Genomic DNA, 19,051 nt, shown 5'->3' with positions numbered 1-19,051 from the left:
ACAAACAGGAAAGAGTAAAGACTCGGTACAAGACCAATTACCGGTCTGTTTCCAGCAGACCAGGTTACCTAAGATCATTATCATCAGGTAGAGTTGAGGCTGACCCCTATCACCAGAGTGGATCAGTATATCATAAAAGAGCTCCTTCAATCAACAAATTGCCCACACCTCCGCAATCAGCAATTTGTATAAAGGCCTTCAGCTTCCTGGAATTTCTTTTAAATTTTTCATTCTGGGATACTCAAAAAAAAATTCTTTTTATTATTTTGTGATGGTTTAGTTTTTATTAGTACATTGTTGTCTCTGAGGCTTAATTGTTCCTGGACCTCGGCGTCTCTGCTTTTGGATGCTGTGACTCAAACACCTTGCGTTGTTTGACCTTTGCACAAATTACTTACCTTAGTTTATTCCAGATTGTCATAAGGAATAAATGAGACTTAAAAGGGCTTTTCAGAGTGTCTAAAACACAGTAGGTGCTAAATAAATGTAAACTATGATTAGTAAGAATATAAAATTTTAGTAGTGGTGGTAACATAATATTAGTATTATTTTCCCCTCTCCAGCTCCAGACGTTTCATTGTTTGCCTGAGCTCATTTTCTCCCCACCTCTTCTCTCATTTGCTCTGTGAAGGCGGCCATTCACACGCAGGTTCTTGCCTCAGCCACTCTATTTAACTCCTCCGTCAATTAAACTATGCTGGTCAGCCACACGGAGCTACACAATAAAGGAAAGGCAGCTTTTGTCTTCTTAGTCTGCAAGCTCAGCTTCTGGCTGCCTTTCTTCCCACTGCAAAGTAGCAGGTGGAAATGTTCCAAGTGGGGAGTCATTTACTAAGTGACCAAGAAGCCTTTTGAACTCTTAAGATCCTCACAAAAACAGAACCTGTGCATGAAGTGAGAGCTGTCCGTGAGCAGGTTGTGGACCTGCAGGGGGAGCCTGCTTCCTTAATGACTGGCCTCCAGATCAGCAGCCATGGACTGAAGGGCCTTCCTCGGTCTTCCGTCACCACCCAATACTAAGGACTCCTTTCAGAGGCCCTGTCTCCAGGATACAAGCTCTCTCCCTTTAATTTTCTGTGTGCATCTTCATGAGGAAGATAGCAGCACTGACACCTGGGTCCCTCTGTGTGGGGGGACGAAGGTATGTACATTGTTTCAGGAGGAATATCTTGAGCAGGGTATCATTCTTTGCAAGGGGCACTAACTACGTATGGGTATGTAAAGCTGATACCAGTCCTAGCCATATGACCCTAAAGAATGGTGTCTTACAGAAGACTTTCTATGAAATATACTCTGGAAATACCTGTATGAACTATTTAAGAAGTCTGCCTTCATGTTTCCACCATTTTCTGCTCCTCACTCATACTTGAATTCTCTCACTCACTTAGCTTCCATTTCTACTACTCTGAATCATCTGGCTTTTTAACAGATTTAAGCCAGAGAATCCAAGTGACAGATCTTTCTTTTCATTTGTGTGTGTGTGGGGGGGGGTGTGTGGGTGTGGGTGTGGGTGTGTCTCCTTCCCCATCAAATGTACTGCTGTTCAACCTTCTTCATCTTAGTTCCCTTCATTTCCCACTGATCTCTTCATGTCATGATTCATCTGTTGTTTAGAGTTAAACCAGTGGTTCTCAAACCCGGATCCTTTGAGGACCTTTAAAAAAAAAAAATGCCCCAGCCTGAGTCTCATCCCAGAACAACTGAGGTAGAATCTCCAGAGGACAGACTTTGGGCATCAGAATGTTTTCAAAGCAACTCAATTGAGAATATTAAGTTATACTAAAGAAGAATGAGGGCATAACCCTTTCTCTACCCTTGTGCCCCTCAAGCGTCCCTCCTCACTGGCCCTTAGCACATATACTGACACTGACCAGCACAGTGATACCCCAGGGATCTTGTCCATGGAAATTCTGGGTATGGCAAGAATAATAGGAGTATTTCTTCACAGACCCAAGAAAGGATATGGAATAGAAGAACCAAATACTTCAAATAAACTCTGATTTGTGGAACTCAGATTAATATCTACAGTCTACTCTTTATGTGTCCTCCTTGAAGGTAACAGAGATAAAGACAGAAGGGCAAGGACCAAGACTAGGAGGCACCTAGGGCACAAAATTTAAGGAGCACTTACTCTCAGATGCCCACCCTGCGCTTACAGGATCTGGAGACCGAATGCCTCCTTAAATGTTATGCCCTAAGGGTCTCTTCACCTCATCCTAGTCCTGGCCCCAAGGAGAGCTAAAGGAGCCCTTTTCTAAAGGGAAGATAGAAGGGAGGACAACTGTAATCCAGTTTAAGTGAAGATTTAAAACAAAACTAATACAGGACATCTTAGCATTAAGATTCTTGTACTTAAAATAAGAACTACGGTCTTTCATTAGCCTCCAGTGCTGTGCCCTCCAAATCCCACCTGATACGCAGCTTATGGAAAGTTATGAAAAGAAAGTTCTAGTCAGAAGATCATCAAGTTTCTACTCACTTTAGGAGAGGGTGACTGTAGTTGTGAACTGACAAGTGTAAAGATCTTTTCTCTAGTAATATACTAAATATCTCTTGATTTCAATTCTTCGTTCATCATCTCTATTTTTGCAGATATAAATGAATTAATGCATATGGAACATCTAGCCCAGAGCTGACATGATTGAGTGCTCAGTAACTAGTGACTATTTCTTTCAGCAGGAGCATAATGGAAGTTGGGAAACACTCATCACCCAAGGTCACTCCATCAGCAATTCCACATCGTTTAAAGACAGAATCAAGCTAGGCACCCACTATAAACTCTACCTCTCTCCAGTCCAAATCCATGATGATGACCGGAAGTTCTCCTGCCGTGTTGTGGTCAGATCTGGCAAAATCTTGAGGAGTTCCACCACAGTCAAGGTTTTTGGTAAGAGATTTTGTTCTCTGGGCTCCCTGCCATCTTCCTGTCCATTTCTCCTGTCTTGCTCCACTCTGGAAGGAAAGTGCCTTATTAACTGGAGAGCAGCTCCCCAAGGTGGCTACTCTAGAGCTGTTGCCCTTGAGACTGTCATTCATGTTAAGGGTGGGATAAGGAGAGAAGTTAAAGAACAATGATTGAGTTGATAGAATAAAATCACACAGAGAGTGATTGGCCCTGGATTGACCAATTTCCTGGTGACCACTCCTTATTTACAACTTTAATGTTTCCTGCGAATACTGGAAATCTCTTTAATTATAACTGCCAGAATCTAATTACTTAGTTATCTAATTGTCTTGGTTGCTTGTGGAGGAAGGCGAGATAGGGCCAGTACGAGAAAAGGAAAATGATAAACACAGCTCCAAAGAAACTGCAAGCGTTCCCCCACCCCCAGCGGGGCCAGGGCCTCAGCTAAGGAGCCAGCGGGTATGGCCCTCTGTCCCTGCATTCACAGAAGTGTGGAGCGGAGCTGAGATACCCACCGTGGCCTCACTCAAATTGCACAGACTCTGCAGGGAGAAAATCTGGGGGAAATGTGAAAATCCTACTTTGCTCGGTGATGCATGGCAATATTAATAAATACAAACCCCTGGCTTTAGATTTTTGTTGTTGTTGTTGTCACCAAGAACTGTGTTTTTTTAAAAAATCATTTTTAAATGAAGGCAAAGAGAAAAGCAGTGATATGGAGGAGCAATTAATTATTTTTGCAAATGAGGTAAACAGAGAAGATAACTTCACAGAATCTAAGGGCATGAGCTACTAGATTTTCCTTCAGTTCTCTGAATGACTGGATGAGTGAATCATCTTTGTTTTTACTTAGAATCTTACTTGCATTATTTTTAAAGATCAGAGAGTTCAGGATGTTGAGGGAAATGCAAACCCTGTGGTGTATAAAGACGGACCCAGCTCAGCCAAGATTTCTGTAGTTTGAAGTCTAATGCTTATATCCCTTCCTATATTGCTCTCTGGCTCACCCTCCTTCCCTCCCTCTCCCTCCATCTCTCCCCAGGGGATGGGCTAAGAGATAATCAATCACCTCTGATGATCAGGTTGCTTATGGAGCCTGAACAGTGCTCTGTGAAGTGGTGGGAAAGACTGTTCATCTCTCATCAATTTCACCCTCCACTCACTTACTGGGGCGTGACTGTCTTCGACCCAACATGAAACAGACTCATCCGGCCTGACTTTCAGCAAATCAATGAAGGCAGATATCCAGGATGTGAAAAGAAATGTCGATTCTAAGTTAGACGAACTATGTCCCATTGGACCAAGGGTTTTTGCTCCTCAGCTTGATCTAACTGCCTTGTCAACACATAAACTGCACCCCGTATCTCTCTGCGACAGATACTTCCATCTTCGTCTCAAATGCTTTTCACTCTTTCACGTCTCGCTCTTCTGGCCCTGTTGGTGTCTACAGCTCTCTCTCTGTTTCATCTTTTTTTTTTTTTTAAGATTTTATTTATTTATTTGTCAGAGAGAGAGAGACAGAGAGAGAGAGATCACAAGTAGGCAGAAAGGTAGGCAGAGGCAGAGGGAGAAGCAGGCTCCCTGCCGAGCAAGGAGCCCGATATGGGACTTGATCCCAGGACGCTGGGATCATGACCTGAGCCGAAGGCAGCCGCTTAACCAACTGAGCCACTCAGGCATCCCTCTCTGTTTCATCTTTGATCTCCTTTCAGTAGATGCTCAAAAATAAGAGGTTCTGCCTGCTTGCTCATGAGCTCTTCCCTGCTTCCTGGCTTTCCCCCTTTAGCGAATGGGCCATCCAGGCTGCGCATGGGTGGTCTCATCCAGTCCTCAGACAGTGTGTGTGTGCCACCAGCTGCGTATTACAGTGGCCTTGGCATGGAAGGAAAGCACATGTCTTATTCAGAACCCACTCAGCATCCCTCGGTGATTCCTCAAATAGAACAAGCCAAAAATTAAAACTTGAGAACCTTGACATAAATAGCCACGTGTAGTTTGGATGCCCTAAATCCAGCTTATTTCTTCTTCCTTAATAATGTCTCCATTCTCTAACAGTCCAGGGACCAGAAGCTTCCCCAGCATCCTTGCTACTTCCTGCACCCCTCTCACTAATCTCTTCTGACTTTACTTTCCTTAGCAGGGAACCTACCATCACAGGTTTGCCCCTTCCTAACTCCTGACCCCTAAACCCGATTGTCCTGAGCCTCAAAAGAAGTGTCTCTCTAGCACCCTTGCAGCTTTCAGTACCTATTCTTTCTTTCGGGTCCTTCATTTCCATGGTATTTGTTGCTAATATGAAGTCAGAATCCCCCTCATCCTGTTAGTGTTGTAGGGTGTATTTTGGTTTGGGCTCCGCTGAAAGAAACCACGGAGATAGGATTTGAGTTAAATTAATTTATTTGAGATTTACATATTGAGGGAATTTATGGAGGGAAACATCAGGAGATGAGTGGAAAAGCCAAAGAAGGGAAGGAAGATAATGAGATGTACATGACCACACTGGTTACCAGTGTGGGCTTAGAACTCACTCCCACAGGGGAACTCTGGAAGAACACACATCAGAGTTCTCTCCCAAATAAAGGCAAGGAAGTTGGAGTATTATCCGCCAACTCCCCATCTGTTATCACCGTTAGCTCTCTAGACTTTCAGTTTGCCCTACTTGTGGACTAAGTGTGCTCCCATAAATCCTTAGGAGGGACTCATTAGGTATGCCCAGTGAGAGGCCTTCAACAAGTAGAAGGAAGTGCCACATGGCTGTACCAGGCACTAACAGCACCGTGACAGACTTACTGTCTGCCGTCAAGAACTGTCTTAAAGTCACTTCAGTTCAACATAATGTACCCAGTGTCTATTTTGCACTGGGCACTGTTAAGTGCTAGAGATGGACACATGAATGAAACAGCCTGGCTTCTAGGCACTTACGATCTAGCAGAACATCAGAATCACTGAGATACTCTCTGGTGCTTTCTAAGATCTGCATTTTCCCTGAAAATGTAAATTTCTTAAGAACAGTGAAGTTGATCTGTCCACCTGTGTTTCCTAGGCATCTAGTATATTGCTGGGCACGTAGTGGGTGTTTAATAAATATTTGATGATGAATCTTACACACCCATGCACGTGCACATGTGATGCACGTGCGTGTGCGTGCACACACACACACTCATGGCCAGGTCAGATGACAGTCAGTGCCACTAACTGTGTTTTGTTTGCCTTTAAGCTAAGCCAGAAATTCCCACGATTGTGGAAAATAACTCAACGGATGTCTTGAGAGAGGTGAGTCACATTAAAGCTTTTGAAAATCTGTAGTGTAATGTGCCAAGGTGTGTTTTGTTGCATCATTGTGCAGAATGTTTTCTCAAAGCACCTTATTCCTTGGCCCTCAGTCAATTAATTTCTGGTGAGGAAGAAGAGAAACTGAGTTGATCCTAGAAACCAAATGGGAATCTTACTTTCTGACTTCGGGCTCTTAGAACATGTGATCTGTAATCCTTATTAATCCTTAAATTTTCTGGAAAAATTGTCTCAATAGTTTAAATTTCTCCTTAATAAAAACTGGAGAAGATAGTGAAAGAAAAGTAGGACAAAAAGCAGTGTGAATCCTGGTATAAGAATGAGGCCTTTGCTCAGCTGCATTTAATTTGTTCTAATCTATTTCCTATAGCATCTTTCCTGTAGTTTTTATTTGGAAGTAACAAAGGAAAGATGCCCTTCTGTAACTGCTTCAGAATCCTGGCTAATCCTCAGGCAGTAGGAAAAAGGGCAGGTGGAAAAGGGAAGTCGGGTAGGGCCATCTGACTTTAGTTTCTTGTAAGTAATTCCCAGCCTCAAGTCACTGGGATCTGGGCTCACTTGCCAGCTCTTCTTGCTGCCTGTGACCTTGGGCAAAAAACTTCAATCTTTGTAGTCAGTTTTTCTATCTCTATGAAGAGGATAAGAAGGGCATCTGCATCTTGTTGTTCTTAAGAATTAAATGAAATAATTGTGGAAGGTTCTTAGTATAAATATGACAGATACTAAGCATCAGTGAACATTATGATTGTTGCTATATTGTTATTACTATTAGTGTTAATCAGCTGTCTTGGGACACTTCAACTTAATTCAAGCTTTTCAAAATCCCAAGTTGTAAAATAAATATTCCCACAAATTCTCAAACATTTCTTGCTACACGGGATGAGAGAAAATTGCGCTCATATTCTAGTTTCTTCTAGTCCTTCGAACACTAAATAACTTATGATTTCTGGTCCTGCTGAATATCAGTCATTTAATTTGACAGCTGCATACAAATCATAGCTCAGACTCTGTGGGATGGTTTTAGATGAGAATATACTTGTGTCTTCTGTTGATTTTATGTATTAGTCTCTTAGATAATTGGTGTTATAATCCTGAGTACATAAAAAAGATTAAAATTCTTTTTCTTCCACAATTAATCCCAACTTTATTAGTGGATTTCATTTCAATAGTTTGACTAAAACAAACTCATGGCACAATGTTTGATAGGTATTTTTGTTTCTTATAAGGATTTCTCGAAGGTCCTTTATGCCAATCTTTACAGGTACTAAGGACTCAATCCAGATATGGAACCATAAGATTGGATCCAAGAATTCCGGTTAAAGAGAAAAAAGACTTTCTCTTACATGTTATCAGATTTCCTCTTCTGTACCCATGCTTACCTGGGTTCTGACTAGACAACTCAGAGAACCTTCCTTCCTGGGGAATTAGTGAATAATCTCTCACCAACTCTACATAACCAGCAACAGGACACAGCATGTCTGTGGATCTTTTAGGGTTCTGCCAAACATTAGTAATTCTTTACCCTTATATTCTTAGAGTCCCCATTGTATTTTTAATAGCTTCTTAACTCTTCAAAGTGCTTTCACATGCTTTTATCGAGTCATGCTTTCAGTGAGCCTCTGAGAAAGGTAGGGCATGAGTCATCTTACTGATGAGAAATTGGGGCCCGGAGAGTCTACACAACTGACTACGTTGCTGATAAAGAGCAGAGCCAGGATGAGCATTTGGCATCCCCGATTCCAGGCCGGGCAGTGTAAGGAGAGGAGCCTCTGGTTCAGGAGCACAGAGAACTAATGTCGAATCCTAATCTGACCACTTCCTGGCTACATATCTTCATCCAATACTTAACCTCCACGAGTCTCAGCTAAGTCATCTAAAACTGGGATCAAGATTAATATTTCACAGGGTTCTTGGGTGAATTAAATGCATGCACAGTAATGGAGTACCTCGCCCATGATCGATGTCTCGAGAGCATTTCCCTCCTCCCACTATTTATCATTCACCTATTCTCTTTTACCCATCCCTTCATCTGAATATATGTTCATAAATCTCCCATGTGATTGATTTTAGGAGGCAGTGTGGGATAATGAAAAAAACAGAACATAGACTGTGGCATCCGACAGGCCTGGGTCTGAATTCTCCGCCATTTATTAACTCTGGCCCCTGGGACCTTGATTCCTTAGCTTCCTCATCAGTGAGCAGGAACAATGATCCCAACTGCTGAAGAGTGATATAAAGATTAAGTGAGAGAACATATGCAAAATATCTACCATCTGGCAACCATAGGGTTGGTTCATGGTAATTTCCAACCCCCTCTTCATTCCTGAGAAATTAATCCAACATGTTCCTATGAGATGCTTACTAAGTGCTATGTATTCACTACACCAGCAGCCCTTGGTGTTAAAGTAATAGGGATTTGGTCAGTTATGAGTTATGTTTATGGTTAATTGGTTTTTCCTGAAAAATAGAAAAGCCCCCAAATTATCCTAACAATGATGCTTCTCAGGGTTTGACGTGACAGATTTGTCCAAGCAGAGTGTCATACCCGTGGGTATCATATTCTTGTGAGTTCCATGGCAAGGCTTCACCAGGACCCCAGCATGGCGCACAGCCTCGGCCCTGCAGCTGACCTGGAAAGGGAGTCTTTACTGAAACCACAGGGCCCCTTCCTGCACCAGACTTTGTGTTCCAATAAAAGATGCTGGCCTAGAGAGCCAGCGGCTCACAGCCCCAGCCCTGTATATCCCACTCTGATGATGCAGCAAGCGAAGGCACAAGAGAGAGGCATGAAAACGCCAGAGTTTGTGCAATAGTTCGGACTTTCCATGAGTCATGTATGTCTCTATTTCATTCCTGTGCTTTCTGCTTCAATGCCATCATCTCTGTGGATCTCGTCCTTGTTATTCTCTACCTTTATTATGTTTGGCAAAAGTTGGGTGAAAAAAAATATATATATATAAAGAGCTACCTAACATGAAACAGGAAACAAAAGTATTTGGGGTAAAAATGCCTGAAAACAGGGCACCTGGGTAGCTCAGTAGATTAAGCATCAGACTTGATTTCCTCTCAGGTCATGATCTAAGGGTCATGGGATTGAGCCCTGTGTCAGGCTCCAAGCTCAGCTCTGCTTCTCTCCCTCTCCCTCTGCCCCTCCACCACGCTTGTGCATGCTCTCTCTCACAAATAAATAAGTAAATCGTTTAAAAAAAAAGCCTGAAAATGAAGAGAAGCTAAAATCATAGGAGACATGTGAAGTAGACGCCAGACTCTAAAAACACATATTATCATTCAGCAGTATGACTCTGGTAGCTCTTTGAAGATTTTCATTGTTGCCCTTGATTTAATTGTGATTTTGCAAAGCCGGAAACTTTGTGGATTCTTTGTCCTTCTTAAACTCCATTTCAAGTGTACATGTGTATGGGTTTAAGATTAGGTATTAGAGCTTTTCTTCCCCTTCCATCCGTCCATCCTTCCAATCTCCCACCCTTCCTTCCTTCCTTTCCCTTCCTCTCTCCCTTTGCCTTCCCTCTCCTCTTCCCTCCCTCCCCTTTCCTTTCCTCTTCCCTCCCTCCCTTTCTTCCTTTCTTTCTTTCTTTCTCTCTCTCTCCCTCTTTCTTTCTTTCTTTCTTTCTTTCTTTCTTTCTTTCTTTCTTTCTTTCTTTCTTTCTTTCTTCTGTCTTACAACACAATAAGGCTCTGATTTCCAGTGTCCAGCCATGGGACTCCCAACAGCCATCATCACTTACAGTGGTGAGTCCCTGAGCTCACACCCTGGCTGGAGAGGGCCCTGAAAATGGCACCATACCCCTTTGGGAATCCATATGGGAAGTGAAATCTCTATCAGGCAGGTTTCTAGAAAAAAGGGAGATTAAAAGCCTGCAGTACAGTCTGGGTTTTTCACAAGCTTGTGTTTGGAGTTGTGCTTGTTCTACAGACAGCTCACAGAGAAGACAGATGTGGCAGTTAGAGCTGCAGACAGTCTAAGAACAAGCACTAAGAGGGAGCCACACGCAGGTAAGGACAGAGTGAGGCAAAAGCCATTATTATACCAGGATCTAGTCCGCTTTCTGGAAGGTTGTTGCCTGCCAGTAAAGGGCTTGGGCTTATTTATGAGACAATGAAAGACTGTGTTTATTAGCTGTTGTCTCCCAGCTCCCACCACCCTTCACTCACCCCCAACCCAGTTAAAGAAAAAAAATAGGTTCTAGAGGAATCATTCGAAATAAAAGTCAGCTCCAGCACAAAGGCCACACTCCTTGCCAGTTGGTTTTATTCTATTCCTGAGTGAACAATATATTAGGCGTATTCTTAACAGCCCAGGGAATTGTTCTCTCCCTATAGACTATTAGCTTCCATTTTTTCAAAGCATATCTGAGTATTTTAAAATGGGCATTTTTTTTTAAATCAGGGAACAGTTGGCATGCAGCCAGCATCTCAAAGACAGGGATAAAATCCCACACCAATAGCTCAAGTGAATGAGGGGTCTGTGGGGACAAAACAAATGCAACCTAAGTGTTAAAAATTGACCTCAGAACCTGGGAAAATGTTCTCTGTCCTTCAGTCTCCCAGGTGTCTCGTCTTTTCAAGGTGAATTTTTTCCCCCTGGAGGGTGGGGGAGAGGATCCATCTCTCTTCTGTGTTCACACTTCTTCCCTATCCCTTTTTCTTTCTTTTCTGGTTTGCTGCCTCTTTTCCTTATTTCTCCTTCCTCACCCCATCTCTCCACCTTTCCCTTTTCCTTTCTGAGTGTCTCTCATCTCTTCCTCATGAAATCCCTCTTCAACAGATCTTAGTCTAAAATTGGATTATATTTTAAAATATTTATGAATGAGTTCCTATACCTTCCGTTCTTACTGTTTCATCCGAGTGAGCTGAAAAGTTCAGTTCTCTCTGTGCTGATCACACATGAATGACGTATGTGTTAGGTTGTTGGAAAGACTTACAGGATCCAGACAGATTGTGCTGGTGACACAGCTTTAATATAAGCAGATAGTACAACACAGCACCAGTGGGAGAAAGACCTGCACCAGACGGGGCCCGAGATCTCAGGCGGAGGCTTCTTTGTCCATCCACAGCTGGGCCGCACAGAACAAGCTCTGTCCCCAGTTCTCAACTGACCACCGGGATGTGTGCAAAGGTCTGGGCCCCAGGAACCCTGAGCTCGGCTCCTGGAGGGGCCTCTTAGAGTGAGCTGGTCACGTAGGGACATTCCAGCCACCTGACCAGCCTCACCTGTCAGAACCCTCAGCTCCACCAAAACCAAGTGCAAAGCATAAATCCCGTTATTTTCACTCAGCAACCCAGCAGGGTGGTTCGTTCCGTACCCAAACTCACAGACCCATGATGGCAAAACAGTATTTACCTGCAGTTAATGCATTTTGAAGTTTGGATCAGGACAGTTTTAGGAACCCTGTACATAAGTGTTTGGTCAGCTGCCCCTGTTGAGATTCACCTGCTATGCACTCTCTCTCTTAAAAACAAAATACTTCCTATTTACGCTAATGTGGCTCTTTGCTGTGGGCCTCAAGTGTGTTTTCAGAACAGATACCTCCCAGACTGATTACACAAAATGGAAGGGATGAGCCAAGGCAGGCTGCTCCTGCTCCCTCTGACAGGCTTCCTTCTCGGCCCTCACCTTCCACTTCATCTCCAGGATGGCCTTCTCTACCTCCTCCAGGGCTCGCTCTCGCCTTTCCACTGCCCTCTCCCGCCATTCCACGGCCCTCTCCCTCCTAAGCACCTCCTTTTCCCTTTGGCTGGCCCACAAAGCCAGGGCCCCCACCTGCTCCAGGAGCCGGGCCCAGTCGCCCTCAATCCCTATGGGGAGCTGGGGCCCCTGGGGCCTCAGGTCCTTGCGCTGCCCCACCTGACCATGGCCAGTCCTCTCCAGCTCCTCTCTATGCATGCTCTTCAGATGTTTCCACAAGGCTGTGGTGCCCACGTTAACCCCAGGGCCACGACTCACCTGCCTGCCACACAGGCGGCAGGTGGCGTATTGGTTAGGGTGGTGGCCGGCACGAACAGGGGCCAGGTGGAAATACTCCCATACCTCTGAAAACCGGGTCCCCTTGTTGTGTGGCAGAGGGGCGGGCATGGCTCTGGTGAAAGGGCCAACCGGTTCTCCCTTTTCACTCACTGCCTCTTCCTCCTTCATCTCTAGGTCTCTTTTTGCTTTCATCCTGGTTCCCTCCTCTTCCTCCTCTTCCCGCCTCATCCTATCTCCTCTTCTGCAGCTTTCCTTGAGCCGGAAGTCTTAGCTCAACCACAGCTAAAGCAAAATGAGTAATTGGGAAGGGACTGTGGTAACTCTTGGGCATTCACAGCAATGGTCAAAGGCTGGCCACACCTGAGTGGTGTGGTGTTTCCTCCTTTCTGCTTCACAGGAGAGTTAGGGTGAGTCAGAGCCACATGAAATGCCCTCTGAGGCTCCCATGTACATTATCTCCAGGCCCCAGATGTGTATTGATCCCTCCTTGTCTAGACCAGAATGGCAAAGCAAATGAGCCCAGAAATCACAAAGTTCTTCAGCGAATTCAGTGTCCTCTACAGATCAAGCACCACCCCGCACGTTTGTGAACATTGGAAATGTCAGGTTTTCTCTTGATTCTCTCCTGGCTGCTTCCACTGTTTCTGTGCTCGTGGATGCCTATAAATGGGTTTTAGAGGATCTGAACCCTCAGGCTGCTCACGACGTCCAGGGCTGTGGCATCACTGGCCTTCCTCAGAGTAGGGAGAAGCACACCCAGAGAGATGCTGATGTGGGAGACACTTGCACTTCCTGAGAAGTGGTGCAACAGGCAGTCCAAACTCTGGGTAAGAAAGTTCCCAGTGTGAGGTCAGTTTGCCCCTCGAGAGGCAGGTCCCTCTGGGAATGAGATTCTAAGAATTCTGAACAACAGGCTTAGCTGTTTTCAGCAGGATGAGCTGGCATGGACAGAGGAGAAGGAGGTGGAGCACATCTCCACAGACATGTCACTCGACGGTCCTCAGCAAGTAGCTTACACTGCACCTTCCGTGGCACCATCACCTGCAAAGCCAATAGCTGAGAAGACCTTCCCCATGGCAGCTTGCTCCAGATGTTTCCCTGATTCACCCCCACCAAAATAAATAGATGGATAATTAAATTACATTGTAAAATATAGCCTGACACCTCTCTCCTTTTGGGGGTCATTTCTTAAGTAATGGAGAGCCTTCTTTGTCAAGCTTTGCAACCCCAAAGAGTTAGGAAACACTCCCACCTCCCCAACCCTACAAGTGGGTACTTACAGTCAAGCAAGGCTCTGAACGTGTCTCTGAGGGCTCTGGTGTGGGGTGAGCACTCCTGCACACTGTGGGTAGCTATTAGCTGACTCCTGCCCCCAGGGGGAGGGCATCTGCAGCTCCTGTTCCCTCCCACATCCAGGGAAGCCTCCTTTCCAGGTGGGTGTGTCCAGGCCTGCCCACACACTGAGGCAAACTTTGTCTCAGCCCCCCTCCCCACCCCAAAAAGAGGTTCCTGGAACAGGGCTGGTAATAAAACAGTAAGTCAAGCTCCTACAAGTCTTAGCTCTGTCTCCAGATAACTCGATCATCTGGCCTCTTAAGCAAAGGAAAATACTGAAGGGGGGGAAAGGGTGAGATTTCAGCAGAGAAACCACAGGCCTCAATGACATCTGTGCTTTCAAATATTTTGTCCAGTTGTCAGTCCATGAGTCTCAACATTGGGTTTGGAAACTATGGAAGTTGTAAATACAGTCAGTGGAAAAGAACTTGCAGGAAAGGGAAGATTAAGTGAAAGGAAACCTCCCAAGTTTAAAGAAATCTGAGAAGTTGAGAGACAGATTTGAGGTTGCTTTTTATTATATTATGTAACTGGAATTGGCAAGGTTGAATTGCTATTGGCGTGTATTCTCAGTTGAAGGGAAATAAAAGCATAGTCACATAAATGCTGTATTTACGTATATGTATATTTAGGAGGGAGAACCTACCAAGAGGAGACAGGAACATTTTGAAGAAGGTATCTGTGGAAGGAAAATGCTTGAGTTATAGAAAAGGTGGAAATGGCAGACCAGAAAACAGAGACTGAAAGATGAATTTCAAGTGAAGAAAGAAGGTTGAGGGGAGGAAAGACTCCAAAGAGAAATGAAAAGTTGGTAGACAAATAGGAGAACTTTAAAAAAAAAAAAGATTCCTCTTTCTAAACTAAAAAATTATTTTTTTAATGATTCTGTGGAAAGCCCTTCTGAAAAGTTTCTGCCCAAATTTAGGCAAATTGAATCTGAGCTAATTTACAAATGGTCAGCATTTCAGTATTTCATCTACCAAAAAAAAGGAAATGATCATTCTTACAGCCAGATGTGAATTCACTTTTCCTGACTCTTCAGTCTCATGCTCCAATCTCCTGCTGGCTTCCCTCTGCTGCCGGGACAATGCCCCCAACTCACAGGAACCCTTTCCATCTCTCCATCTTTGTGAGTTCCCCACTAGTTTCCACAACAGCCCACTTGTGGAGTCCAGGCCCCTCTCTCCCCTGTCTGCAAAATACAACTCTGTTCTCCAAGTTATTCCCAGAGTTCACCCCTCTCTGCTCTCCTACAGAACTGCCCAAATATTTTCTGCCACTTACTACAAATTCTTTGTGCAATTGTGCAGGTATTCTGTGTATACTTAGAATAATGTGTTAGAGAAACCAATTCTTTGACTTGTCTCCTCAACGCAACAGCCGCGCGTTAAGTGGGTGAGTGATTTTGACTTCTCAACAGAGGGAAGTGTGTGTGTACACTCATGGGTGTATACACACAGACTCTTGTCCATATTTACTTCATATATATTTTTTTAATTTAACATGTTTTTCTTCTGACTCATTTGGAAGTTCCCAAACAGCGTTAATTCTGCTTGCTCAGGAAAACCCTCTAAACTTGATGTTTCATAAGAGGTTTGACTTCAGTTTGAGCTGGTTAAGTCTGTGGCTTTTCGAATTTAGAGAGACTGGGAGGGAGGAGTTCAGGACAAGAACCACATTCTGAAACAAAAATCTTGGAACACAGTTTGGAGATGGTAAGAGAGTATTTGAAATGGGACTCACTCCATAAAATCTGAATTCAGAGAATCCACAAGAGTTAAAGTTTTTTAATATTTTTATTATGCTGACAAGAGATTTCCTCAGTAAGCCTATTGCCTTTATAAAATAATGGAACCCTTACTTGTTCCTGATATTACCGTATCATCATCTTACAGTGGGTTAACCGAGCATGGAGAAAATGAGTCATGAGAGTGGTTTAAAGTATTGCTGTTAATAAAAACCTTTACCACTTTTTTTTTAAACATTTCATTTCCTGTAACTTTTACATCCCTTCCTGGACCACCTGAAGATAAACATCAATCTTTGGCATTTTACTGACTTAAAGAAATTGAACCCTCTTTTCTTTATTAAATAAATTATATTGTAGGGGACCTGGTTTTACATTTGATTTTCCAGGACAAAAAGTGGCATTCTGTCATGGGTCTGCATGGCTGATCCATGCACGTGTCCCCATTGTCAAGTGCAGAATGAGTGGAAACACTGGCAGCTGCCGTGTTCTCTACATTCTCTCTGCATTCCACAGACAGTCCCCTCTGAAAGTCTTGTGATTTCCTTGGGCTTTTTGTAGGGATGTATGGGGAGGGTGCTAAACTGTACCTCCGTAGGACCTCACCAGAAAAATGCTACTCTAGTATCCTTAAATTTGGTTTCTCAACTCTTCTCAGGACCACACTCTCTGGGTATTATTAGTCTGTGGGGAAATTGACACCCCAATAATTACGTATAGTTCATTGTTCTTTACTAATTAACTAGTGAATCCATCCATTGTGGAAAATATTTGAGAACAAGAACCAGGGCTGGCTGTGTGTGAAATACATATATCTCTTGATGAGAAAACAAAAAACTATGAATGGGATTATAATTTTGCAGTGTCTCCAATAAAATAATGAGGATCCTGTAAAGTCTTATTTGGATATTTTCACCAGGCTATTGAAATAAACTATCATCTCAAAAAGAGCAAATACGGTGTTGGTAGTAAAACATAACTGACCCTACCTCTAATCTTTCTGTTTTTTAACATAAGCTACCTGTTCTGTTTCTTTCATGTTTTAGTACAATGTGTCTTACCAGGAAATATCTTGGACTGGAACTGGAGTGGCAGAGTTCCCAATTGTGCCATTGACTACATTCTACTCCCTTTCACGATTCTGTGATTTGGGGCCTTGCTTTCCCCATCTGTCAAATGGCAATGATAAGGCATGTCCTACCTGCCCTATAGGATTGTTAGGATGATAAAATGAAAAACCAATTACATAAATTCTCTACAAGTCAAAAGTGAGACATTTATAATAACGGTGTCTCTGGTTGTGGCTATAAGTAGTACTTTACATTATTTTGGGAGTGGAAACAACCAAAATATGGATATCTTTTAGCTTTTAGTCTAACAGAATATTCTTTTCTGACTTTTGCCTGTTAGAGCTTATCCCATTTTTCTAGTCTTTGGCTTGCATCTAGTATTATTTTATTCTTCCTGTATGCAGTTGTGATCTGCCTTCACCAGAACCCAGAATCCAGACTTGCAACATTAGTCTAGTCCTAGATTCTTCATAAGTTAACCTATGATTCCAGCCCTGGATTCATGACATCTCTTTAGAGACAGCCAATTTGTAGCTCACATTTTCATATAACCTCTGAAAGGTAAACACAGCTTTGTCGAAAGTGGAGAAAATCCTTTCCTGCCAATTTGCCGCATGTGACAGTTGGTGGGATTGTAAGGGGTACCAGTTTCTTCTGAATTTGCAAATAAGCCTATCTATGTTCTGCCTTTACCCCCAGAGAACATTTACCTGCTCCCTGAGGAATGTATTTCCCACAGCAAATCTCACATGGTTTATAGAAGGAGGCTTTCCTCAAGGTGAAAAAGAAGGTAAGGAAATCAGTCAGTCGAAATGGGTTTGGCAAAAGAAAGAAAACAAAGAAGAAATTACCATTTAGCAGGTTGATCTTGGCATTTAAAAACAACTCTCATTCCAAAACAAACATCATCTTGCCTACCAGGTGCTATTTTCTGACACCGCATCTAGTGCCTCTAAGAGGACCAGTGTGGGTCACATTTCCCAAAATTAAAAAATACACTTGACTTCTTCTTCTTCTTTTTCTTTTTTTTTTTTCCTAAGATTTCTTAGAGTGTGCACGAGCAGGGGGAGGGCAGAGGGGAAGGAAGAGGGGAAGCAGTTTCCTCACTTGATGCCAGGACCCTGAGATCATGACCTGAGCCAAAATCAAGTGACCAGCTGAGCCACCCAGGAGCCCCACACCTGATTTCTTTAACTTGCATATAAATGCTCATGTCTTATTTAACTGTTAGTAAAAGCTGATCTCTTATAGGAGGGCAAAAAAAAGTTAAATTCAACATACATTTATTAATAATTTCATTTATCAGAAAACTTAGCGCCACTGCTTTAAATCAACAAACAAATACTTTCTACTTTTTCTTGTAAGGTCTGAGTGGGGTGGGGTGTAGAAGACTAGAGGAAGTATACATAAAGGACTGGGCTTTATGACAAGGAACTCCTCTAGGAGGATTAAAAAGTCTTGGAGCTGGAACACACATAGAGGCAATAGAGGCAAGCTCAGGTGAGAACGTACAAAGCCGTATTTTTAAGAGGTAGTAAACTGGCAGAACGATCCCAGCCATTCCCTGCCTGGGACAACAGCCTTTCCCCTTTCTCTTGAGTCATTCTTTTGCTCAAAGCACAGTATGTTTTCAACAGTAACTGAGTCCCATAGCTCTTGCTACATTATTACTTTTAACTGATAAAATAAAAATTCATGTTGATGAACGATTGTATCAGTCCACTTGTTTCATTTTTAGACTCTTACTGGGTTTGTTACTCACTTGAAAATAATTCACCTTTAATAATGATGGATGCAATCCTGAAAATATCTCTTAAAGGTCATTAGACATATGTTCTCCTGTTAAGTAAGCCCTGCCTTGATGTGCTGGATTACCCTCCCAACCATGAGGCCAGACAGTGTGGTAAAACTGCGTTTAGTTATTATTTTGGCAAGTAACAGCTTCAAAACTAGCATTTAGAGCCCGTCATGTAAAAAAGCTACAGAGAGTCCAGAAAGTTCTGGCATACAGTGACAGATGGTTTTACATTAGTTTCCTGCTGCCATGTGTGCTATTTGGAGGCTGGACTAACAGTGGCAGTTAAATAGTTTCTATTGCTAAAGGAGACTCACAAGACCCAAAATGACAATGGTTATAAATCTATAGCTTATTTCAGGAAAAAGATACAATATAACAACACCATTAAAGTAAGGGTACGTATCCCGTGTCTAGATTTACAGCAAGGGGGCCAGTGAAATCAGGCATGGGGTTCTTTTTAAAGGGGGGGATGACCAGTATGGCAGAGAATACCTCAGAAATGGGGAGCCCAAAATGGAATCTTGGCTAAGGTTGTTTTGTATTTTACTTAGACATATTCCTGCTGTGTAACCAGACTCAACAGTAAAGCCTTCCCAGGTTCTAGGCCAAGCCACGTGCAAATGATCAATCTTACTGTTAGCAATAAACAATGCTGGTGAGCTAGGACAGCCGGCCCCCCACCCCCTTGGACCCATGGTCACAAATAAAGCAACACTATTAATCAATATATTTTGTGCCTTGACCATGGATCAATACCATGCAGGAGCTTGAGCAAAACAGTTTAGGTTAACAGTTTAGGCCTGCTGGAATAAACCCTCAGTGTGCAGAAGCTGTGATTTGACCATTTTAGACTCTGTTACTGTAAACTGGGCCTTCCCCAGCCATCTCGACATCATTTTATGGCTCATACAGAAAACAC

At 43.2% G+C, this 19,051-nt stretch overlaps 2 protein-coding genes across 4 annotated transcripts in view; one reads left to right on the top strand and one right to left on the bottom strand.

The window, feature by feature from the left end:
* Positions 1 to 19,051, top strand: part of CD96 (CD96 molecule) — a 92,525-nt gene that overhangs the window by 24,584 nt on the left and 48,890 nt on the right. Inside the window, exons 4-6 of one of the 3 annotated variants that reach the window (XM_046003896.1) lie at positions 2,680 to 2,887; positions 6,123 to 6,178; positions 17,034 to 17,124. In XM_046003896.1, coding sequence (XP_045859852.1) covers positions 2,680 to 2,887; positions 6,123 to 6,178; positions 17,034 to 17,124 — 355 coding nt within the window. Of the gene's footprint in view, positions 1 to 2,676; positions 2,888 to 6,122; positions 6,179 to 17,033; positions 17,125 to 19,051 lie in introns of all 3 variants that reach the window. The other 2 variants (XM_046003895.1, XM_046003897.1) reach the window with 2 other exon arrangements.
* On the bottom strand, positions 11,757 to 12,410 carry ZBED2 (zinc finger BED-type containing 2). The gene has a single exon (XM_046003898.1). The coding sequence runs from the start codon at positions 12,408 to 12,410 to the stop codon at positions 11,757 to 11,759; it is 654 nt and encodes a 217-aa protein (XP_045859854.1).

The sequence above is a fragment of the Meles meles genome, chromosome 4 (assembly GCF_922984935.1).
Source record: "Meles meles chromosome 4, mMelMel3.1 paternal haplotype, whole genome shotgun sequence".
NCBI classification, from domain to species: domain Eukaryota; kingdom Metazoa; phylum Chordata; class Mammalia; order Carnivora; family Mustelidae; genus Meles; species Meles meles.
The sequence above is the reverse complement of the archived record's forward strand: the minus strand, read 5'-3'. Positions and strand labels throughout refer to the sequence as shown.

Coding starts and splice junctions, on each gene's coding strand:
- ZBED2 (XM_046003898.1), bottom strand. CDS start 12,410: ATGAGGCGGGAAGAGGAGGAAGAGGAGGGAACCAGGATGAAAGCAAAA.